The sequence below is a fragment of the Ziziphus jujuba genome, chromosome 8 (genome assembly GCF_031755915.1).
Source record: "Ziziphus jujuba cultivar Dongzao chromosome 8, ASM3175591v1".
NCBI lineage: Eukaryota > Viridiplantae > Streptophyta > Magnoliopsida > Rosales > Rhamnaceae > Ziziphus > Ziziphus jujuba.
This window is the reverse complement of record NC_083386.1, coordinates 26415127-26439269: the sequence shown is the minus strand read 5'-3', so window position 1 is coordinate 26439269 and position 24143 is coordinate 26415127. Positions and strand designations below refer to the sequence as shown.

The window sequence follows — 24143 nt, the reverse complement described above, 5'->3', positions numbered from 1 at the left end:
AGGACAAGAGTCAAATCAAAGACCGTAGTAAATTGGGCCCAATTGTGGGCTACCAAGAATGTTCAATGTGGACCTGGCCCTTTAAGCTAGATAAGGGAAATCAATCGGATCCGGATCGGAACTATTCTCTTCCACCTAAATGGACTTCCCGGCCCTGTCACCGTCTCGGTCCCTCCAATTTCCGACCAATTTCGTCGGAAAACCTAAAACCCAGTTCCGGATACTTCTTGGGAATGCTCCTTCCGGGTGCAAAACCCGTCGTCGCACTCTGACGTCTCTCTCGGCATTGAACGAACAAAGCACGAGCTTTTCAGTCTCAAGGGCGTGTACGGACGAGAACGATCAAGAACCAATAAGCTTGAACAATGAAAACGATTGGGTTCATTTTGTCGGTATTGGAGGTTCTGGGTTGTCTGCGTTGGCAATGCTTGCACTCAAGCAGGTAAAAAGGTCAATGTCAAGCAGTAAACTTTCTACTTCTCTGCTGAGGAGGTGAGAGCCAAAAAAAAAAAAAAAATTCATAGTAAAAAGAAAGGACATTTTGTTGGGTTGGTTTTGTGGTTCATCAAAGAGGGTTGGAATTTGAGAAAAATAGAATTTTATAGCTTGTGATGTAGGTGAACAAGAGCTCGAAAGTTTAAATCAAATGGTGGGGTTTGTAGTGTTTGGTTTGGTTAAAAACTGGAAATGTTTTTTTCTTTTTCTTTTTTTCCCCTATAACTTCTCGTCAGTCAAAAGAGCTGAATGTGACTGAGTTTTTTATTTTTTTATTTTATTTATTTTTTATTTATTTTTTTCCCTTGATAACGAAATTGAATATTAGGTTGTCATTCGGGGTGTGTTGTCTGGTTCGTCAAAATAGAGAATGGATAGTGTTCTGGTTTCTGAAATTCTGTTTGCAAGTTGTTGTAGGGCTATGAAGTTAGTGGCTCGGATATTGATGGAGTAGCTTCATGGATGGACTACAAGAAGCCGGAGCTAATATCCATATAGGTCATTCAGTGTCTAATATGAAAAAGAAAAATAGCTCAAGATTGCCTAATGTTGTTGTTGTTTCAAGTGCTATTCCCAAAGATAATGTGGAGATTTTGCATGCAAACTCTGTTGGAGTTCCTGTGTTAGTACATATGCACCTTTAGATTTTCCCATGTGGCTGAATTTTATGTTCTTTTTTAGGTTACATGATTTTGAAAGCTCTAAAAATTATATGAGAATTGTGCTTAGAAACAATGGGGTCATTGCTCATCCTACTCGTTTTGCAATTACAGATACAAGCGAGATTGCTGGTTGGAAAAGCTGACACAGGGCTACAATCTCATAGCTGTAAGCGGTACCCATGGTAAGGATATTATGAGCTATTACATCGTTAATCAGAGTTGACTGTAACTTTATGAAAGCAACACATTTGATGATATATGGTTGTATAAATTCAGCTGGGATTGAGAGATGTTGTATGCTATTGATGGTGATGTTGATCCCAAAATAAGTTAGCACATCAGTAGCTTGGTCTTATAACAAGCAGTATCATTTTGATAGTAGCAATTAATTTTTAATATGTTAATATCTAACCTAGTAAACCTGCAGGAAAGAGTACATCTGCAAGTATGCTTGCTTATGTTCTAAGTGCAATGGGTGATGATCTTACAGCCGTAATTGGAGCACATGTCCCACAGGTATCATCTTATAACTCTATGCAGCGTGGACAGTTTTACTTTGCAGATACTGTAATCTATCTTTTTCCTTTATTGGCTGTTGGTCTATGTTTAATCCTGTAAAAGTCTCTAGTCTTTACTTTTTGCTGTTTAGATTTTGCAGTAATGTCTTTTACTTTTTTCAGTTGTTGAGTTGATTTGCATGCGTATATTAGTTGTTGCTGGAAATGATTAATGACCAAATTGGCCTTTTTGCAGTTTTCTGGGAAAAATGTAATCTCAGGTGTTAGTCAGACATTTGTACTAGAGGTATACTTTTCATAATTAAGTTATTTCCGTTTGATGAATTGGCCAAGAAAGTTGGTTAATATATGTTGATTCATACTTCAAGGATTGAGGCATTTTGTTCACTTAGGCTGATGAATATGATGGTAGCTTCCTAAAATTATCGCCTTACATTGCTGTTGTGACAAATCTGGACTGGGAGCATGTCGATATTTTTGAAAATGAGGTTTGGCAGCTTATGAAACTTTATAAAATTGGAGCTCATATCTGTATGGACATGTTCATCTGATGTAATATACTCAACTTAGGAGGCAGTTAAAAGTTCCTTCAGAAGATTTCTGAACCAAATCAGGATGGGTGGACAGCTCATTTTATGTGGAGATAGGTAAGTTGATCTACTATTTTGATGGTATAAGGCATGTTTGGGGCGGTGGATGTGTTACTGGACTTAAATAATTATTTGGCTCATGGTGTACTGGAAGCTTTTAGCTGCATTGGTTATTTAGATTACATCTATTAGAGTTTTCACCAACCAAAAATGTCTTCCTTTATTTTACTTTTTGTTTTGTATATTAATTCGTTTTTCCTTTTGGGAAGAAAACTACAGCCAGGGTGCATGTTCCTTGCTGAATCACAGCAAACAAGCAAGTGGATCAGTTGCTTCAATTGGTGTGATATCAGTTCCAAGTACAGAGCGATGTGAGGGTCACAGCTATAAAATAACAACATATGGAATCACGGGTTCAAATGAATGGCACGCATCATCGATTAGTTTGAACTCAATGGGTGGTACTGATTATACACTGGTATGGAAATTTGTTTGAAAATTAAATTAACATTAAAGATGTCTGACTTTTTTGAGAATTTATTTTAGAATAGATGAAACTGAATAAAACTTCTGCCTTCCTCAACTCTGTTTGTGGCCAATTTAGTTTTCTCAGTAAATGGTTTCAGGCAAAATCTTTAAAAACAGAAGAAATTAACATAATGAAGCATTTACTTGCAAATTCTCTACGCATGTAAAAAATAATGTTCTAAATAATGAAAGCATCTGCAAAGTGAAATAAAGGTGTCTTATGAGAGTGGTTTGCCTTTCTTTCATTGTATCATTTTCTGCGGATAAGATACAGTAAGTTTTTGAGGCAGGCCTAAATAGTGTTTAAGATGGCACAAGATGATGTCTCTATGGTTCTTAATAGCCTAAAATTCTTAATTTTGCACCAATGCGTGAATAGGGTGTGACTCTGCAGGACGTGCTTGCTTACATTTCTTCTCCTAGGCATTCACCCATGTATCATATCTTCTGGCTGAATAACATCCGAAAGTTACATTTATAGATTTTAATTCTTCACTTAGCTTAAGCAAGGTAAGTTTTTGTTTTCATGCAGAATCATCGGGGATTTCCGGTGGCAGAAATCTGTCTACAGATTCCAGGTGTTCATAATGTTCTCAATTCATTAGCGGTGAGTGACAAAACAATAGAGTTTGCACAATATATCTTGCCATGTATCATGTATTCCTGGGATGTCCTATGTTGCTTCATTACTCACCAACTGCTCTACTAATCCTGTTTAATTCTTTATTGCAGGTCATTGCCACAACTGTAGTGTATGTCAATGATGAATCAAAATTTTATAATACAATCAATCATTTGAGATTGCACTTGAAGAGTTTTAAAGGAATTTCAAGACGTTTTGAGATGATTGGCAGAATTCATGGATGCCACATTTATGATGATTATGCTCATCATCCAACAGAAGTCCGTGCAGTTCTTCAAGCTGCTAGACAGAGGTTCCCCTTTGAGGAGCTGGTTGCTGTATTTCGGCCTCATACTTACAGGTATTCACTCTCATAAAACTAGAGTAGTGCAGCTTTTGTTTGGCATAGTTTCTCAGATCGCTGAGCACCATTCATATACACTTATTGTCTGAGAATGATTTATTTTTATTGTAGTCGTTTAGCAGCACTGAAGGATGACTTTGCAAGAGCCCTTAGTGATGCAGATCAAGTCATTGTTACAGCGGTAAAATTGTCTTGGCATATGTTCCTTTTTAGCATATCTTTTTGCTGCTTTCTAGTTTCTACCAACAGTTGGATTATGGTGTTAGGTTTATGCTGCTAGAGAAACAAATGTTTGGAATGTTAATGGAAGGGAATTAGCTGCTTCCATAGTTGGTCCTCTATCTGAATACATTCCTTCTCTGGTAAGAAAATAATTTAGCTTTGAATTAAAACATATCGGGATCAAACGGAAGGCTAATAAACATATAATATTATTATTCTTTTTGTTTAGGGGGTGGGGTGTGTCATCTAGCTAAAAGTTGATGCTAAGTAGATAATTCTCTCTCTTGCCAATAAAAGCCAAAAACTTACATACAGGAGGCTGTGGTGGATAAGTTGGTGATGCAGATATGCAAGAAGCCTCATCGAGATATTGTTGTTTTGACGCTTGGAGCAGGTACTAAATGATATTATGATGATGCATGGAAATTGTAACGTATGATATCCTTGAAAATCACAATAAGATTTTATATATATATATATATATATATATTATATTTAAATGTTGTGACTATTGAATCTGATAATTATTATGGTTATTAGGTGATATAACCACCGTAGGTCCCAAGCTGCTCAACGAATTGCAGGAAAGATTAGGGAGAAATTAGGGAAGAAATTCTGTCTCAGCTTGCCCCGGCTGCTCTAAATTGCTCGTCTTCTTTTTGACGAGAGATGAGTTGATGAAGAGCTTCAGTCCAATGAACGTAGCAGTTTTGCCACAAAAGTTTCTTTTCAATTGAATTCTCCGAAACAAGTTTGTAATCTAGTATACAGGTAAGTTTATAAAGTAATTTTATATCCAAATTTTGGTAGACTAATCTCTTGTACTTAAAAAATTTATTTTAAAGATGAATAACAAACCAAACGCAGTATATTTGAGAACAAAAAGAGAAAAGAAAAAATGGAGCTTAATGCAATCTAAACATTTTGTTCATAGTTTTTCAGACTTGTAAATGTTCTTCCAAAAAACGAGATCGAACAACACAACAGAACTATAAGATCTATAATTCATTGATTTAAATGATTTGACATTGAAAATGGCTTTATTGAAAGTAAATAAAACAATAAAATGCAAAACGATCTCATGCTCTGTAACACCAAAAAGAAAAGTAAAGAAACAAAGCTTTTTTTATGCCAAATGTATTAAAACAAACAATATCGGGTATAAATTTCCAATCCGCCAAACTAAAGACAAACAACTCTTCATTCCATCTACTCAAAACAAATAATAAATACAGATATTACTCTTGAGCCACCAACAACACCATAAGAATTCTAATAAAACTATGAACCTAAAGCACAGAGACGCACCTCCTCAAGCCAATTTCATCTCTGAACCACAAACACACTAGACGTCTACTTATCAAACAGAGAATGAACAAAATCATGGAAAACTGTATCCAAAAAAAAAAAAAAAAAAAAAAAAAAAACTTTACTGACCTACTGTACAGTTCGATGGATTGCCAACAAGCAAAATCTGGATCAAAAGTAGCAGCTAAAATATATTTGGAATTAAATTCCTCTAAACCTTGAACAACCCCAAAAAGTACCCACATTCATAAATGACTTCAAAGTCAGTGAGCCAATGAAACAGATTTCAATCCTCTTACCCACCAAAAAAGGAGAAAAACCCACGCTTTTTGGGCTCTTCCTCAACCATCACAGCCTTCATGCTGTCCTGCTCAACAAGCCTCCATGCCGCTTGCTCGAAAGCCAAACCAGCCAATGTGGGTGGGTTATTCAGTACAAGAGGATACCCTCGATTCGTGCTTCGAATAACCTCTGAATCCTCCGGAATTACACCGAGCAATGCCAATCCCAACATCTCTTGCACATCCAGCACAGACATCATATCTTCCCCTTTTATCATATCCGTTCGAACCCTGTTCACAATCATCTTTATATCCCTTATTCCATCGCATTCCAGCAACCCGGTGACTCTATCTGCATCCCTCAAGCTCGTGATGTCCGGCGTGGTCACCAGGACGGCCTCGTTGGCCGGAGTAATAGCCGTTATGAACCCGGCATCGATTCCGGCCGGGCAATCGATGATAATGAAATCTGGGCAGCCTTCTTCTCTTGATTTCAGAGCATCAACAAGCCAAACCAATGCTTTTCCACCGAAACCCATTGGCAATTTGGACCTGGGTTTGGAAATACAGAGCAATTCGAAGTTAGACCAGCGTTTATCTCTCACCAAAGCCTGGTCGAGCCGGCAATCGCCATTGAGGACCTCTACGACGGTGTAATTGACTCGGTTTTCGAGACCCAGAAGAAGGTCGAGGTTGCGGAGTCCAACATCGGCATCGATAGCGACAACGGAGAAGCCAAGGCGAGCGAGTGAAAGACCCACATTGGCGGTGGTGGTGGTCTTGCCGACTCCGCCCTTGCCGGAGGTGATGACGACGACGCGTGGGGTTTCTCCGGCCAACTCGGGCTTCCTGTTCCACTGGAGAACGGAGCGCACTGTCAATGGCGATGAGGAGGAGGGTTTGGGAAATCTGGGTTTTGGGGAAATGGGGTTGTGGAAGGGTTTAAAAGAGGTCGGTGGGTGTGGAGCGGTGTGGAAGAAGGAGGAGTTGGGATTGGTGGTGGGGAGGAATCGGAGGGAGAGCATTGCTGTAGAGAATGAGGTGAGGCTGAGAAGAAGGGTTTTAGGGGTTGATGAGGAACTTAAGCTTCATTTTTCATAGGAGAGCTTACAGCTTGGCTGACTGTGAACGAATAGTTGAGTGAGCGAGAATTAGGGTGTGGAAAAATAACCCAAAATAGCAAAAAAGAAACCCACAAAAAAATAAAATAAAATATGGCTTTTAGAAATTGATATAGAAGTTAAGGTGCTGTATTTTATTTTACGTCTAGAAAACAAAATGTGTGTATTTTATTTTATTTTTTTTTTTATGGTGGCGATAACAAAATGTTTTGATGTTTGAGATTGTTGCCCAATGAATTAAGGTAAATAATTTAGGCTTCTTGAAAAAATAAATAAATAAATAAAAACAAAAAATCATATGGATTGAGATTTGGAAAATTTTCAAGTTTATTAGATTTGTGAAATGAAAGTTTGGGCAGTGATCCATTTTACCGTCCAATGTCTTTGCTTGTTTAAAAATTTGTCCCGTTTGAACTTAATTATGATAATTGAATGAAAATAATTATTGTCGTCTCAATTGTCTCTAAAAATGTTTATAATTGTGTGCATAATTATGACATGATCTTCTTCTTTTTTTATTTTCGATTAGACCGGATTAAACTGCACCGTTGTAAAACTCACCCAATGAAGTTTGCAATTGAACAATTTTTGCATGTTAAAAATTAATTTAAATCTTCAATCTTTATTTATTCCAAAAAAGGCCTTTGGTGTTATGCATCTATCTAAAGAAATAAATAAGCATGATTGTGATAAGTGGCACAAAATTTCTCCTCTTATTTTGTGGAAGCTGTTGTTTTATTTATTATTATTTCTTTTTCGGTGAATAGATAACAAAATGTCTTGATTTATGAGAATGTTGCTGAAGGATTTAAGGTAATAATTTATGCTTCTTAAAAAACAAAAAAGAAAAAAGAAAAATCACATGGATTGACATTTTGGGAATCTTTCAATTTTATTAGATTTGTGAAATGGATGTTTGGGCAGTGATCGATCTAAGTAGAGACCATATAGATAATTATTTCTGTGGAAATGGAGAAATTGGTTAGACCAATTGGCATATTATAAACTCCAATGCACCAGCATCACATAGGTCCTCTTGCATTTTATTTTATTTTTGGAAATTAGGTCGTCTTGCATTTGGTTATCCGCACTAGGTGGTACCCCAATCGGCAGTCCAACTAGGTGAAATACTTTTTGCACCTAATTTGATCTAAAAACCAGCGATGGGTGACACATGCTCCTTTCTAATTTTGAGCGTCTTTGTTTATTCGAAAATTTGACTAGGGAATTTTTTCTTATTCTTATCATTGATAAACACTTCATAATCAATATTGAACTTGAATATGATGATTAAATAAGAATGATTATTGCCATTTTAATTGCCTCTAAAAGTTGATTAGAAAAGAGTTTATTAACATATGCATAACTATGACATGAACTCCTTTATTATTTTGGATTAAGTTGGATTTAAACTGCACCGTTGTAAATCTAATCAATCAAGTTTGCATTTAAATAATTTTTACATGTTAAAAATTAATTTGAATTTCCAATCTCTATCTATTCAAGAAAGGCCTTTGGTGTTATGCATCTATCTAAAGAAATAAATGAGCATGTTGGCGACAAGTGGCAGAAAATTTCTCCTCTTATCTTGTGGAAGCTGGTTTTTTTTTTTTTTTTTTTAATTAATATTGTGGAAGTTGTTGTTATAAACACGTTGTCCTTACCTCTTAATCATTGGAGCAATTTTATATTATATTTCACTGGGCATCCCAAGGTGACACTAGTAGCATCAAAATCCTTTTTTTTTTTTTTTTTTTGATGTCATGCAGAAAAGTGGATGGATAATTAGATATTCCAAAGGATTAGATTAAAGTTGCTCATAATCTATTCAATCTAGCTTCTAATACTGATATTGCCCTTACTTTTGTTCTTCTTCTTGATGGTTATGGTTGGAAATTGATGCATTGCTAAGGACAACTTGTTAAGTTTTAATTTGAGCTTTATATTCGATATCTTATTAAAAAAAAAAAAAAAAATCTTTAATAAAAACAAAAAGAGACGGCATTGTCGTGTGGGTTGGGCAATACATTAATAAAATAAAATTTCAATTTTGGCCTACAAAAATTGTATAAATTTACTTTACATCCCCATACCCATCGACATAGATTCGTTACCGACCGACCCTTTCTATTCCCCGTAATTGTTTCAAGACCTACGGTTTTCTAAAAATTGTTTGGATCTATCTTCTTTCTGTAACCAGAACCGTCTCAGTTGACCTTTCAAACCCACCTACAATAAAATTTAAAAAAATAAAATAAAATAAAAATCGGACGGACAGTAATAGCCTTTTTTCTGCCTAGTGGGATCCACTTGATCAGAATGATGATTCGCAAAGATGATGCCACATGGCATGAGGCTGTGGAGACAGCGAAGTTCCGTGTTCCAAAACCAATCCAAAGACTAAAAGGAAAGAAGAGTCAGATATTCTAGATTTTACTGTTGTCAGATCAACACTAATCCGTCACTCGACACGTGTCCTCATCCTATACGGATTTTTTTACACGATTGCCCCTCTCTTCCAATCCCCTATGTAATCGGTTGGTTTTTTTTTTCTCTTTTTTTTTTCTTTTTTTTTTTTTTAATAATTTCTCTCTCATCGGCTGGAAAATTTAGCACTTTTCTTTTCCTACACAACCACGTTTCTCTGGATCCGAAAACTCTCACAAAACTTCACTCCCCTTAATCGTCTCGTTCTTTCTATTTTTTGTTTTGTTCTTTTTCTTTCCACGGATGATATAGAAACCTGGAGACCCTTTTCGCTTTTTGCCATTTCAACCAGGTTTGTGCTCTTAATTTCTCTTTTCTATTTCTTGATTTTTCTCTGCTATCTATGAATTTCAGTTTTGTTTTGTAAAACAAAAATTTAGTTATTGGGTTGGATTTATATTTAACGGGTTAGTGGGTATGTGGATCTGTTGCTGATTTTTGGATAGAAGTGGTTTATACGGCTGTGGATTTATGTTTCTCTGTCTGGGTCTATTGGATCACAGATTGAGATTATGGGTATGTGTTGAATTAGCGTATTCGTTTCCAACTCTTTTATGGATCTAGTTTCAGTAAGTACGGATTAGTAGTAGGATGTAGATTTCCCCTATGGTTGACGAGAAACTTGAGGGAAAGTTGTAAATTTGGCTAGTGAATTGAGGATTTGGTATAAATTCAATTCTGCTTTTAAATGTTCAATTGAAAGAAGATTGATTATCAAATTTTTTTTTTAATTTTTGTAATATCTCAGCATTGTGGTGGAAAGATTGGCTATTACGGTGCAGTTTGAATGTTGCTGTTGGGTGTTTAGAGTTTGTTATTGGGGCCGCATACCATAATTCACTCTACCTTCAGTTCTTTATCACGTTTTTGGATTGACCGTGTTTGACCGTAATTTTTCTATTTTTGAAATAGTTGTTATTTTGCTACCTTTTAGGCTTTAGGAGATTTCAGATCTGGTGTGTTTGTTAGGTTTGGGGTTGATAAGCTACTGCAGATGTCCTTATATGGACATTTTTTTTTTCGTATACGCTTTGGAAGTTTTTTTGGGTGTCTGTGATTTTGGTGTGATCTGTGTTATTTTGCGTTTGTTTTAATTAATTTTGTTGTCTGTTTGGATTTTTGATGGAACCAGAGTTTTACGTACGGCTTTTAAGAGTGTCTTCTAATATCATATGGTAGTAAAAGTCATACAAGCTGAAATATTGGTGTATTTCTCTATTTATATCTCTTCTATATTACCTGCATGCAGGTTGAGGGCAAATTATAATCGTAGTCGGATGCTTGTTGTTAATGGTCTTTTTGGTTTGATTATCCTTTGCTTGGCCCTTTAATTTGCTTCAAAATTATTGCTGTTAAAGAGTCAAAATAAGGGGTTTACTGTTGGCACCGGCATGCTTTAGTTTTTCTCTGTGTGCCTTAAGCATGTTTGTTCTGGTAGAATTTGTTTTCACTTCAAAATTCTTACGTGTTTGGTTTCCTAATTTGCAGGTGCAAGGGCCATGTGAACTGTTTGAAACAGGGCCTAGTTGTTGCTTCAACAATTGTAATTAATTTAGAAGCTTATTTGGTGTTCAACATGGGTAAATGCAAGGGCTGTGGGAAATTAGGCAGAATGGTACCAAGGGGTGGTGAATCTGTGAGTGTTCATCAGTTTTCTCTTCTGTTGTCTCCTGTTGTTTCTGTTTGGGATTGTGTTGTTCGTAAAATGAGGTATTCTTACAGACCTGAGTGGGTGTAGTTATCACGACCATAACAATCATTATAGTTTTTAATAAGGATATTAATTGGATTTAATTAGTACTATAGAAAAAGCAAGAAAATACAGTTATAGGGAAATGTATACATTTTAGAGGTTTTTTCGTGAAGAAAAGGAGTTGAGGCAAGAGAACTGAGTGGCTAGAGGTTTTTAGTCTGAATGGATAACATGGGGTGTAATAAAGTGCAATCTGTTGTGAGAAAAGTGAAAAAGAAGCAGGTGAAGGATGAGTTGGATCGTCAAAAACAGGCTGAGAAAAAGAAGAGGCGATTGGAGAAAGCCCTTGCAACTTCTGCAGCCATAATTTCTGAACTTGAGAAGAAGAAACAAAAAATGAAAGAAGAACAGCAGAGGCTTGATGAAGAGGGTGCTGCTATTGCCGAGGCTGTTGCTCTGCACGTCCTGATCGGTGAAGAAGACTCGGATGATTCATGTAAGATTGTTCTGAACAAGGATGAGGGTTTTAACCCTTGGGATCGTACTAGCAATATTGACCTTTTTATGGGTGGAAACACTACAAGCTTTCCACGTCAGAACTCTGGCAAGTGTTCACTCGAAGGGATTGGATGGGTCACCAACACTTTCAGATCTGGATGCAAGTGGGGTGGCTTGGGGAACAATGAATGGTCAATTTCATCTGGGATTTATGAAGGAGATGCACCATATTTCGAGGATGCAGGTTGGGGTACTGCAGGATTCTCGGCTGGTCTTATTGCAGCACAGGCTGTTTCTTCACTACAGATTGCCGAGGATGGACATGAAGACGCGATCATGCTGAATGGAATGCTAAGACAGTAGATGGATGATTTCAGTCATTGTCGAGTCAGAAGCCTTGGTTATGTTTTGATGTGTCAAATCTGTATATATATATTTCGTGAATGTGTTTCTGTTGTTTATCAGATAAACACGATGATTCTTGGTCTGAACAGTGTGGTTGTCCCATGTTTTGTTCTCATCCTCTGTTTCACAGAGGCTGCTACATTTTAAGTGCACTGATTTTTCATGACTTGTGAGACAATCAGTTTGACTCATCTTGATAATATTTGTCAATGGTTTTGTTAAGTTAAAAGAGTATGGCAGACTATAACATCTGATTGTTGAATTACTTTAGATTTATGTTTGGAGTTTACAAAACCTCAATTCAGTTCTTAAATATTTCTCTTTTTTTTTTTTTTTCCGTTTTGACTGGTTCTCAAGAAAACTTGAACAGAATATGTGCAATCAACTATACCATTTGTGTTATTACCAAAAAAACTATACCATTTTCGTATTTACCAGGAAACTATACCCTACATGTATTCGAAAAAAAAAAAAAAAAAAAAAAAAAAAAAAAGACGCTATCCGTTATGCTCTTCGGCCTCGTGGTTCTTCATTTGCCACGGCTCAATAGTCGATGACCCGAATGAGGTGAACCTTTTTCACGTCCCACAGTACTACGAGTAGTGACAGTTGAAACTTCCTTATATAGAAACATTGTACACTTACACATGACTTTGTTATTATTGCTACTAGTATATGAAAGATAGAATAGACTAGTGAGGTCAATCGAAGCGATCTGAGTTCGAATCACACCTCTCTCCGCCAAAAAACAATATATATATATATATATATATATAAGAGATAAATTATAAATAAAGTAAATTACAAGAATTTTAGAACTTTTCTAAGATCTTTAATACAGAAAAAATTATTTTGACATAATTATTGAAATAAATAATTAAATAAAACTAATCTAGAATTCTAAGATCTTTTTGAACCAAAAAAATTCTAAAATATTTTAAGTGCTATATCTCCGAAACATAATTTATATAATTTAATTTTTCTTTAAAAAACATTATAAAATATAAATATATAAGAACAAAACTTTGGGCCTCTCAAAATGTTGGCTCCTATGCAAATAGGCCCATACTGGCCTTTGCCATGAGCCGGCATACGTTGCACAGAAATCCTCAGCCATGAAGCACAATAGTAACAGAAGCGACCAAAACTCCAACATATCACGTAGGACGGGGAAAACCCACAATAATAACAATCCAAGCAATGAGTACCTTAGCTTTCTGGGACATCTATTAGCAGATTTCAGTTGAAGTAATGAAATTTTACATTGATACACAAATGAGTAAGTCAAATAGCCTTTTTCATTGTTTCAACTAGTGCACATAGCAATAATGTGTCAGAACCCTCAAATATCAATCCTGTGACAGTGAGTTTTGTCTCAACGGAAAATCTGCGGGTGGACGATGCTGGCGAAGTGTATCCTCCTCCTGATTCGCAATTTCTGAACTACTAGATGGTTTTGCACCAGAGGTAATCATGTTCTTAAACCAAGCAGCTTGAAATTTAGGAGAGCCTCTGTTTGAATTGCCCGTGGAATCAGGAGAAGATACGACATTGTTAGTAACACCCAAAAGAAAACGATAAGCCACTTTGCTAGCTGATATGATCTCTGTCTTGGCTTGTCTGAACTGCACAAACCCAAGGGAAATATCAGACCAATTGCATTTAGCAATTTAATACACCTAGAGATAAACTTCACATGTGAAGCAATTGCTTTTGCACCCTCTCTAGGAAGGAAAAAACAGAAGGGCTCCAAAGCAGTAATTGCATCGCATCAGCAAATGTACCATTCTTGATAGTTCATCACAAACCTGAGTGGCATTATTTAATTGCCATGAATGGGAATAACGATTATATATATATATATATATATGTATGTATTATTTATACAGGACCTCATGGAAATTAACGCTTAGAATCCACCTCACTAAGCATAAAAGACTTCACAAGGTTCAGGCTTAAAATAAAGAGGATAATGATAATGGCATCAGCTATTTGCAGATGAGAAACCCACCTTTACTGCTGTATTTCCCGCCACTTCCATGGCAGCATCACCCGCGTGAGCAAAACGATTAACCCAGCCTGCAACAAAAGCTATATTAATACTACATACTACATAATCATTTAGAAGTGTCTATCATCAAATATAAAGACAGAATGTGCAAAGTACATAGGTCGTACACTAGCAAAGACCAAACAACTTTAGTAGCCATTCTTCCTTCTTAACTTTCCCCCAACAAGAAGGAAAAATAAATAAAGATAATAGCACGCCCAATGTTACTTTGTATCTTAACTCTTATTAATAACCCAGGTTGCATAATATGATCAGTAAAGTATGAGAAATGTTAATAAACAGTAAATCTCAAATAACATTACCTGGAAGCTTTGGTACATTAAGCATTTCACAGAACTCATCACAGAAGTGATTGCAATTTTTTGATAGCAGGTCATATGAATTTCCAGGCCACTCTCTGCTTAGTTCCCTCAATATTTGATTTACCTTGGAGATCGAAAAACTTGTTTGACCAAGAATAATGGATTCACGAAAGGTGTACATTGGATTCTTCCCAGAAGGGCAACTAAAAACTCCACTTCCTTGCTCACAGAACCCAAATGACCATTCTTCATCTCCATAAACCTATCATGCATGGTAGGAAAAATTGAATTAGCTCATATGTGAATTTCCATTCATTATATCTTTCAAAATAAAAATCAATATTTTGTAGCATATTTCATAGAGTTGAAATAAAATCTACAATAGAACAATGAAATAACATCTAATTGGACAGAAGCATACAGGAAAATGATAGCATCAAACTATATTTTACCTAAGAAGCAGGAAAAGATCAAACCCACCACTCATAGGAGAAGAAAATGAATTGTGAGAATGAATATCTTCCCAGTGACACTGTGCTGAACCAAAAAAAAAAAAAAATATAATGCTTTGGATATCACCAGAGACACAACCCATCCTTGTATTTTTCATTTCATTTTCTTTTCTTTCCTATAATCTAGTGGGGAAGGGTTAAGGAATGATTGATTGAACATTACTTCTAATTGAAGGTTCCCCAGAGAAAAATCAAAGTTCAGCTTCTGGATTCCTAGGTCTCAATTATGTTATACTTTCACATCTTGGTTACGTAAGCACTGGCAATTTCATTCAAAGTAGATGATCATGGTTGCTACCTTCAAAACCTTGCCTTAAAGGAAATTATACAAAAGATCGGCAAATCAAAATAAAAATTGTTTGATTAGAAGTTCATCCTCGTCTGGCACATGTATATACTCCCAATCTTTTGGACAAATATCAATCAATCAGACAATGATATCAACATATGTAAAATAAAAAATAAACACCAAAGAGAATCCATACAAAATGGAAGATAAACTGGAAAACACGCAAGGAAAAAGGAACCAAAATAAAAATAAAAAAAAGGGAAAAATTCACATCTAACCAACTTCAAGTTCTTCTAAAGGTAAACAGAAAATATGAACTGCCACTTTGTTCATAAGAATTTAAGGAAAGAGAAAATCAAGCAGATAAAGCAAGATATAGAGCCACAGTAGTAATCTTATATACGGTAATTTTAATTACCAATGAATGACAGAACCAAGCCCTAGCTACACTCCAAAAAAGAGAGGAATGACAGAAACAAGCCCTACTTACACTCAAAAAAAAGAATCTTGATCAACAACAAAAAAAAGTTACAGTGTAAAATTTCAATTCCATTACATTATAGAACTTTTTTATTTACTTGCTCTATCATATGATGTAAAAGTTAAAGAAAAATGTATAAACAAACACATTCCTGCTTGTCAGAATAGCCAAACTAAAACCCCAGAAGATCACATCTAAAACATAGCATCCCACAAGTTTAATATCCCAAAAGAAGTATCCAACCATCTGCAATCCATCAAATTCCTTACACTCCATGAATCAAATTAAATACTTGGTAATTAGTATGCAACATATGCTTCTGTAGTTAATATCCTAGGTCATCAAAAAAAATCTACCAACAATCAATACGCACGTTTATTCATGCATAAACATTCACCGAAGTCGACAATTTAGACTACACAGAAACCAAAAGCACAGATCCCTCATGAAAATCCATACCACTCGGTGATTAAACACCAACCAATCAACGCCACCAGCAAAGCAATTACATATACATACAGATTTACAAGCGCGCGCACACACACACACACACACACATATATATATATATAGAGAGAGAGAGAGAGAGAGAAGGCGGACCTGAACAGCGCTGTGGAAGATACCGCCGAGGCCAATACCGTCCTTGAATATCTTATTGATATTAACAATGGTGTTGTTGGTCTTCTCCGATCCACTATTCGTCACATCGTATATATGCAATATCACATCCTTCATCTTTTCACCCAAAAAAAGAAAAGAAAAAAAAAATCTTAAAAATCAAAATTCAAAATCAGGAACCCTAACCCTCGCCCCTCACTCTCTCTCTCTCTCTCTGTCCCTCTCCCCCCTCCCTAAAATCTTAACCTGATTAAAATGGAAGCTTTCAATTCGATTAAAAAAAAAAAAAAAAAAAAAAACTCCAACCTACTCTTACTTCCACTTTTCTATATTTTACTTTTTCCGCTCTCTTCGATTCAATTTTTCAACGAAAAAAAAAATAATAATAATTTCTTCTCGTTATGCTAAAATTGTTTTTCTTTAATATAAAGGAAAATTTGCCAAAACGGCCCGGTTCTGGAATTTAGAGAGAGAGATAGAGAAAGAGAGAGGTTGATCAGGTCAGGTTTTCTCAGATTCAGACAGGAGTTGTAAATTTGATATTTTTTTTTCTTTTTAATTTGTAATTTGGTGGAAAAAAAAAAGGAAAAAAAAAAGAAAAAGAAAAAAAAAGAGGGTAATATAATTTTTGGTACAAATGTGGCCCTGGAGTTTGGGGGAAATTACGGCGATAACGGCAATCGGAACCTAGATATTGGACCATCATGATTAGACCAAGTTGGATAAGAGGCCCCACTTAGTCACGCAATCAATTATTAACGGTTCAGACACCGACAGCTTTTTCTCCCTAAATTACTATATTATCCTTCAATAAATATTCCTTCCCTTGTAATTTTCTGCGCGGTAATAATAATTATAAAAAAATAAAATAAAATGCCACGTCATTTTCAAAAGTACCTACAACCGTTTTAATTTTATGGGGCAGAGTTTGGCCCACGACCACTAGGACTTGCCAAAATAGAATCTCAAAGTGAAAAAACAAAAGAAGAAAAAAACAAAAAAAAAGGGAGTATTTATGTAAAGTACAGCTACAAAATTTTCAAATTTCAAATTCCAAATTCAATGCCTGTTTTGTTCTAAATAACAAACAAAAAATAAATAAAAAATAAAAATCCATTCTTTATGAAAAGAATATCGAATATAACTGAGTTATGAAAAGTCTTAAAAAAAATAATAATAATAACTAAATGCATAATTTTATTTTTGTTATGCTTTTATTTATTGCAAATTGCCAAGGGATATTTCACAATAAAATTTAAGTTTATTATAAATTCTCAATTTAATTTAGAGTACAAATTTGTATTCTTTTGTATGATGTTTGACAGTGATTTAATCAGTTGAAATTTTCAGTCAAACACAGTCTTTGTACTTCTTAAAAAAATATAAAACAATTTGATCAAGGGTCTTTATGAGATATGGATATACTTTGATTCATTAACAATTAAACGTGACAAGACATCACACCACGTTTATCTTTTTCATTTGTATAGGTGTCACATGGAAAATACACATATTATTCTATCAAATTCAGCATCAATATATGATCGAGTTGGTATATATATATATATATATATTTTGTTTGAGAATGAAATTGAAAGCATGAGGAAGTGAAAAAGCCATAAGGTTTAAGAATTACATCTTCTTCTTTTTTTTAATATTTTTTTTATCCAAACTTGATCTGATTTGGTTCTTCAATACTAAAATCAAAACAATTATTTTTGCATCACATACATGGTAAAGCAAATCCCTGAGTTATGTTAAAAATTTTCTATATTAGAATGTAATCTTTACAAATCATTAATTAGACAATTTTTTTTTTATATTAATTAGACAGAAAATTTTACCAAACAAGAAAAAAAAAAAAAATCTAGGAAGCAAAGAGAGAAAGAGAGCGAGTTTGACTATGTTAGGTGGCTCAGTAGGTCATGCCCCTGCAATGTATTAAAAGGTAAATAAGTAATTTCCTCTTAGTTCTTGTATGTGTATTTTTAAAGTCAAATACTCGTCTATTACACTTTTTAATAGAAAAGTAAAAGCAGAATCAAACCCCTTAATTAAAATCTAAGATATGACAGTGCATGGAGTGTATATACAATATTGATAAGCTTTCCATTCCGCGAAGCACTATGATTATGTCCGGTTGTTCACAAAGCATAAATAAATTTCATAACACTTTTACAACATTGTTTTTCTTGTTTATAAATAATGGGTTATAAAACTAAAAATATAGTAGTTCTTTTTTTTTTCCCCCCCTCCATATTTGGGTCTCGATGTAATCCATGATTCTAAAATGGAAAACCTAACTCCATAAACATTTATAGAAATGGCTGTTTTATTTTAGTTAAATTCTCGTTTGCTTCTCTGAAAATAGCATATTAATACTTTTCCAACTCCAAAGGGAAACAAATTTATTGGTATATTTAAAAATTGATAGTGGTGAGTGCTATACAACACTTTTTTCTAATGCAAAAAGACAAAAGATAAATAGCAAATTATCTAATAAAAAAAGAGTCCACACTTTGAATGGTTAGAGAGTGAGTGAGAAAGTCCAGAGAGGTCCTAGGTCCTCTCTATGTCTTATCCCACTTTGCATTCAAATTGGAATTTGCTTCAGAAAACCAAATTGTATTCCATTAGACCACAAAAGAAAAAAAATTTCCAGCTGGAACTTGGGCCCTCCATAACTCATTGCAAACCATACAATCAAAGTTGGTGTTTCGTGTAAATATGGAATCTATTTGTTTTCCATTGATTCAAAAACTGGTCAAGAATCCTTCGTCGGCAGCACAATAATATTTTATTTTTGGCTCTTTGTTCTGTTTTCATTTTCAATTTCATATTAGCTGTGTTTGTGTATTGTTAAAACTTCATGTCAAAATTTCATTATCAGTATGTTTTATCTATAAACCTTGTTGGGATTATTTTGGCTTCAATTTTGACTATCATATAAGGCCAAAAAATATGAGGTGACTTGCAAAGGAGTAGTCTTTGGACAGCAAAAGCTCAATCACCAACCATCTTGTTTAATATAAAAACAAAAACCAGCTAGAGAAGCAAAAAGAGACATCGTGCAAACACATCCTCTCTAGTGGATGACAAGGAACTTAGGTCCCTTAAATCATAACCTATCAAAACTGAATTTCAATTTTTTTTTTTAAGTGGTTTCAAAAAAAGTTTGGTCGTAATCAGAATAATGATCTAACTTAGAGCACGAATCCTCCATCTAATGCAGAATACCAAGCTTTCCATTCTTGAAAAACATGCAAGCTTAGCATGATTAACCATCACCTCTATGCATCTCCTATACTATATAATTTACATCCATAAAATTTTATATAATTTGTCACATTTGACACTTTTTTAAGTCCTGCCTACCTTGTCAAATTACTCTGCGCTTGATGTGGATTACGTGGAACGAGCCGTAAAATTCAGCCTTTGCAGAGGTCCCTCATTCAGAAACTAAAGCTGCTTCTTTTTATTTTTATTTTTTTGTTCCTCTCTCTTTCTTGATGGCTCTGGTCATTTAAAATTCGAACCATCATTTTATTTTCAGATTTACTCCCGTGTTGTAAAAATTTATGTCAATTCTGCCTTTTGGGTTGTTGGGGCCTTTTGTCTACCTTTTTCTTACAACAAATTCCAAATTATACAAACCGCATCTTGCTGTTTTTCATAGATTAAAATGAATTTCCTCTTTTAGGACTGGTGACAGCTTCAGAATCATTTCTTCTTATGGTTTATAAATGCTGGAGCCAAATGGGATAAAAAATTATTGGTATGAAATGATTCAACTATTTTCCATTCAACATGCAAAAATGTCCTCTCAATTTAGGAGTTTTGCTTGATTGATGCTTGTTGTAAGAAAGGAGCACATCTTGAACAGTTTCTGCAATATCTATACTCCGTGGCATACAATATAACAATAGATAATCTTACAATATATTTAAAGGTATTGCGCAAATAGCCTACAAAGTCAGAAATATGTTTAACATGAAAATTTTGGTAGAAGTTGAAAAAAGAAAAAAAAAAAAAAAAAAAAAAAGAAATAGTGGTGAAAGAAGGTAGAACTTGTTGATGCCTTGTATGATTTGTTGTGGAGGACGTATTAATATATGGGAATTTAACTAATAAGATGCCTATACACAGGGATTGCAAACATGCAGCATGAAACTAAAGCTATCTGCCTTCGTTTGTCATCAACTGCGAAAAAACTTGGCTTGTATTAATTTCCGAACCACCATTACCATCATATGCCTCCGGTCTTATACTGCTAGAAGGAACCCCGGGAATAATTCCAGCTGTCCGAGGTTGGGATGATGAATCATCATTCCCACGTTCTTGCCTTTTTCTATGGGGTTCAGCTTCCTGAAGTTGAAGTACATGTTCCAAATTCCACAATACATCACCCATGGTTGGCCTATCAACACCATATTCAGCCAGACATTTCTCCGCTGTCTCTCCATATTTCTTCAAGGAGTCTGGTTTAATCTGTCCGACAAGATGGGGATCAATAATTTGCTCAAGCATGCCTTTCCTCTGCCATTGAAGTGCCCATTCAGCTAAATTCACCTGTTCTCTGGCTAGCAATGGATCAACAGCTGGTCTAGCGCAAAGAACTTCGAAAAGTACAACCCCAAATGAATAAACATCTGACTTATCCGTGAGTTGCTGTCTACGGAAATACTCAGGATCAAGATATCCAAAACTACCTTTTACACCAGTACTTACATGGGTTTCATTGAGACATGGACCAGATCGTGATAGTCCAAAATCAGCCACCTTTGCCACATAATTTTGGTCAAGCAAAATATTGGTTGATTTAATATCACGATGGATGATTCCTTGTGCTGAACCTGTATGAAGGTAGTGAAGACCTCTTGCTGAACCAATGCATATTTCAAGTCGCTGCTTCCAAGACAAAGGTGGAAATTTTGAGCCATACAAATGGCTTTTCAATGGTCCCTTTTCCATGTACTCATAAACTAAAATCATCTCTGACTGTTCTTCACAATATCCAACAAGTGAAACAAGATGGCGATGGCGAATTTTTGAAAGAACTGTTATTTCAGTCTGGAATTCAGGAAGGCCCTGTCTAGATCCCGGCATACCTCTCTTCACAGCAACTTTTGTGTTGTCCTTAAGAACCCCCTTAAAAACCATTCCAAATCCACCAGAACCTACAATCAGACTCCTATCAAAATTGTTTGTTGCCAACAGTATATCAGCAAAAGGGACTTTCAAACCAAGATATCCATTTGGGCCTGGAGATGTATAAGCTGTAGCTTCAGACATTCTACTGTGTGAACTGCCTCCATATACACGTAAGGGTGTCCAACCGACACTTTCTGCGGGTCTTGGTTTCGGTTTCTTCTTCCTGCATCTCAGAGCAAGTAAAATTGCAAGTGTTGACAAACATAGAACAATAATGCCTCCAGCAACTGAACCCACCAAAACCCAAATAGTTTTCTCTTTTTGCGCAGATTTTGTTTGCTCATTCACCAACTTCATGATCTCTGCTCCGTTCAAAATAGCATTAATCCTAGCAGGACTACTCAGCTCAGAAGGACCAACACTAATTTGCACAAATCCTGAATTGTCGGAGTCCACAACAAAATCAAAATATGCTGGAGATGCAGGAACATGAAATGTAATGGATGAAAGATCAAGATCCCTATAGGCAGAGTAACCATTGATGTAAACATTAAAGTACAGTGAACCAAGTGCAGTACTAACAAAATCACAAAAATGCAGCCGAACAAAGTGCCGAACAGTGCCTGAACCCACTGGAAACTTCCATGTAATGTTGAACTTTGTGGCCAAAGTAGAGTCCCTATTCATCTGCTGAAGGGTCATATAGACATTATCAGGAGCAATCTCTCGGCTTGCACCTCCATTCTGATAATTAGGCACATGAGTGGTTGATGCACGCTTTGCAGCAGATTTCAAAACAAGATAATCCTCATCAGGAATCCAAGTCCTCCACAAAGTATCATTGAAAGGGGTCAACTTTGGACCTCCAACATTAATCCTATGAATAGTCTCTAAAATCTGTGATGAAATGTTATCGTACTCTTCAGCTCCATTTGCGTTGATCAACTTAGCTCCATAATCAACAATAAAGTCCCGTGGAGCCGAGAAAACTTCAATGGCGTTAACAAAAGCCAAACCCGATTTACCACCCGCTGGCTCAAATATAATTTCAAGCTTATCTTTGTCTATTTTCAGTATGTACTCTTTAACAATATTATCTCTAACATTGAAATCATTCAATACCATAAATCCATTAACATAAACGCTAAAATTCGCAGATGTTAAAGCAAAATCTTGAGCAGTAAACGGTGAGAAATGGAAACGTACCATGTGAGTCCCATTTTTCTTGATGTTGAAATTGTAGCTCGAGTCTTTTCTGAAGACTCTAGCTGTGTGGTAAATACTAGGTGAATTTGGAGGTGGGTTTTGGTTACTGAGCGAAATGGATCCTTCCTTAGAGAAAGAAACCGAACTGTTTTTAGAGGAATCGCCAAGAAAGAGCCGGTTATCGAACTTTTGGTCAGTGGGTGAGCCACAATTGATAAGATAGTTGTCTAAGGGAGTAAAAGAAACAGAGAAGGGAACGAGGGAAGGAAGAAGAAGAAGAGACAGAAAGCAAAGGATTCTGGTCTCCATGGAAGACGCTCTTTTTGGTTGTAGAAGAGCTTCAAGATTTGGTGCTCATGGCAGTGGGACAGTGAGGAAGAAAATATTTAGTTTTTCTTTTTGTTACCTTTTTTTCTTTTTTTTCAGGAGAAAAAGGGGTCGTTTAACGCTTTGACGTCAGAAAGTGAAGATTGAGAGACAAAAGAAAAAAAAAAAAAAAGAGTGAGACTAAATGTGGCTGCTAAAATTAATGGGTTTTTACTGTTTATTAATCAATTTATTGAAGATATTTTGGACCGTCCAGAGTAGTTTTTGTGGAAAAAGGTGTCCATTTTGCCTTTTTTTTCTTTTTTGGTCGACAACAAGAGACACAATCTTGCTTTCTTACCCTTGAACAAAAACTCTATTTTCTTTTTCTTTTTTTTAATTTATTATTATTATTATAATGTGTTTTTGCTGGCAAAACCATCTATGATTTTGTACCAAACATGACAAAAACTTCAAAGCCATTTTGCACAAAACTTCTGAATGGAACAGCTATCAAATGGTCTTAAACCATGAAAATTTTATTGTGGGATAAAATTTACTTGCAAATTTGTTTCTGGAAATGAAATAACTTGGAATCAAAGCAGGAGTCCTCTGAAAAAGGCAGATAGCAGAAGTTGAAAAACCAGGTGGGATTTTTTCAGTGTTCTTTGTACTGAGATTTTACTTGGTATGGAGATTTGCTACTCTTGTCACTGATAGTGCGTCATTGCTTTCAGACTACTGTCTCTCTGTTGTAGCTTTTGGCGCTGGATGACAAATTCACCACAACCGTTCCATAGAAAGTCAAATGAAAACAGCATTTTCTTCTATTATTATTCCGCTGTATCCCTATTTGAAGCAATAAAAGGACAAATTGGGTAACAATAAATTAATGGTTGTCAAAGAAGGTTAGTTTCAATCTTAAAGTATATCTAAGATAAACAAAACCTCACATGGGAGTCCATTCAATAGTTAGGTATATGCCATAATGTATTGAGAAAGCAGGTCAATAAGACTTAAAGCAAAGGAAACTATAGCTCTAGATGGAACAGGCACTGAAAATATAAGAAGTCATTTTTTATTTCATAGGCAAATGCTTATCCTTCACCTATTGAGGTAACTTGAAAAACTGTGTCACCTATTTTTATGGCATTCATTTAGTTATCCAACCTAAAACAACCAAATCGAATGACTGACCCAATATTGGCCGCGTGAAGCTTCATTATTATTATTATTAATAAGAAAGTTAAAGAGAATTCGAACTTATAACCCGTAATGACACAACCTGGCATGAATTGAATGACAAACTTAAAAAACACATTAAAAAGAATTTTTTTTTGGTAAAAACACATTGAAAAGAATTGGTACATGCAAGTGGTAGCAATGTGAATGCAAATATTTACAGCTACTAAT

At 35.3% G+C, this 24143-nt stretch overlaps 5 protein-coding genes across 8 annotated transcripts; 2 read left to right on the top strand and 3 right to left on the bottom strand.

Annotated features, from left to right (window-relative positions):
* The first annotated feature begins 77 nt into the window (after positions 1-77).
* On the top strand, positions 78-5601 carry LOC107414753 (uncharacterized). Its single transcript, XM_025072169.3, is given in 15 exon segments — positions 78-442; positions 913-937; positions 940-1117; positions 1269-1339; positions 1585-1673; positions 1911-1961; positions 2068-2163; positions 2246-2322; positions 2545-2743; positions 3326-3400; positions 3526-3776; positions 3891-3960; positions 4046-4141; positions 4317-4395; positions 4542-5601. Coding segments are annotated over 15 exon segments (1725 nt in total). The 5' UTR covers positions 78-139; the 3' UTR covers positions 4607-5601.
* Positions 5185-6790, bottom strand: LOC107414741 (septum site-determining protein minD homolog, chloroplastic). The gene has a single exon (XM_016022914.4). It carries the CDS (start codon positions 6613-6615, stop codon positions 5605-5607), a length of 1011 nt encoding a protein of 336 aa, XP_015878400.3. The 5' UTR covers positions 6616-6790; the 3' UTR covers positions 5185-5604.
* Positions 6791-8026: 1236 nt separating this feature from the next.
* LOC107414756 (uncharacterized) lies at positions 8027-12023 on the top strand. 4 transcript variants are annotated; one of them, XR_009640399.1, is made up of 2 exons: positions 8027-9490; positions 10448-10680. XR_009640399.1 is itself a non-coding variant. In XM_016022930.4 (2 exons), exon 2 carries the CDS (start codon positions 11114-11116, stop codon positions 11750-11752), a length of 639 nt encoding a protein of 212 aa, XP_015878416.1. In that variant the 5' UTR covers positions 9297-9490; positions 10687-11113; the 3' UTR covers positions 11753-12023. The 4 variants fall into 4 exon arrangements, 2 of the variants coding, with proteins under 2 accessions (XP_015878416.1, XP_024927956.1); XR_009640400.1 differs by lacking the exon at positions 10448-10680 and adding an exon at positions 9947-10408; XM_016022930.4 differs by lacking the exon at positions 10448-10680 and adding an exon at positions 10687-12023 and having other exon boundaries at positions 9297-9490.
* A 900-nt stretch (positions 12024-12923) lies between these two features.
* On the bottom strand, positions 12924-16618 carry LOC107407385 (uncharacterized). The gene is made up of 4 exons (XM_016014665.3): positions 16050-16618; positions 14168-14429; positions 13806-13873; positions 12924-13419 (listed from the first exon to the last, which is right to left on the bottom strand). Exons 1-4 carry the CDS (start codon positions 16182-16184, stop codon positions 13144-13146), a joined length of 741 nt encoding a protein of 246 aa, XP_015870151.2. The 5' UTR covers positions 16185-16618; the 3' UTR covers positions 12924-13143.
* A 3359-nt stretch (positions 16619-19977) lies between these two features.
* Positions 19978-22942, bottom strand: LOC107406521 (probable receptor-like protein kinase At5g24010). The gene has a single exon (XM_016013659.4). It carries the CDS (start codon positions 22731-22733, stop codon positions 20244-20246), a length of 2490 nt encoding a protein of 829 aa, XP_015869145.3. The 5' UTR covers positions 22734-22942; the 3' UTR covers positions 19978-20243.
* Between the last annotated feature and the right edge of the window lie 1201 nt (positions 22943-24143).

What these genes read in the sequence shown, in the direction of transcription:
- LOC107406521 (XM_016013659.4), bottom strand. Translation starts at nt 22,733, where the DNA reads ATGGAGACCAGAATCCTTTGCTTTCTGTCTCTTCTTCTTCTTCCTTCC.
- LOC107414756 (XM_016022930.4), top strand. Translation starts at nt 11,114, where the DNA reads ATGGATAACATGGGGTGTAATAAAGTGCAATCTGTTGTGAGAAAAGTG.
- LOC107414741 (XM_016022914.4), bottom strand. Translation starts at nt 6,615, where the DNA reads ATGCTCTCCCTCCGATTCCTCCCCACCACCAATCCCAACTCCTCCTTC.
- LOC107407385 (XM_016014665.3), bottom strand. Translation starts at nt 16,184, where the DNA reads ATGAAGGATGTGATATTGCATATATACGATGTGACGAATAGTGGATCG. An exon ending in TCTTCCACAGCGCTGTTCAG is followed by an intron (nt 14,430 to 16,049) that starts GTCCGCCTTCTC and finishes CATGCATGATAG; the next exon opens with GTTTATGGAGATGAAGAATG. An exon ending in TAATGTACCAAAGCTTCCAG is followed by an intron (nt 13,874 to 14,167) that starts GTAATGTTATTT and finishes CTTTTGTTGCAG; the next exon opens with GCTGGGTTAATCGTTTTGCT.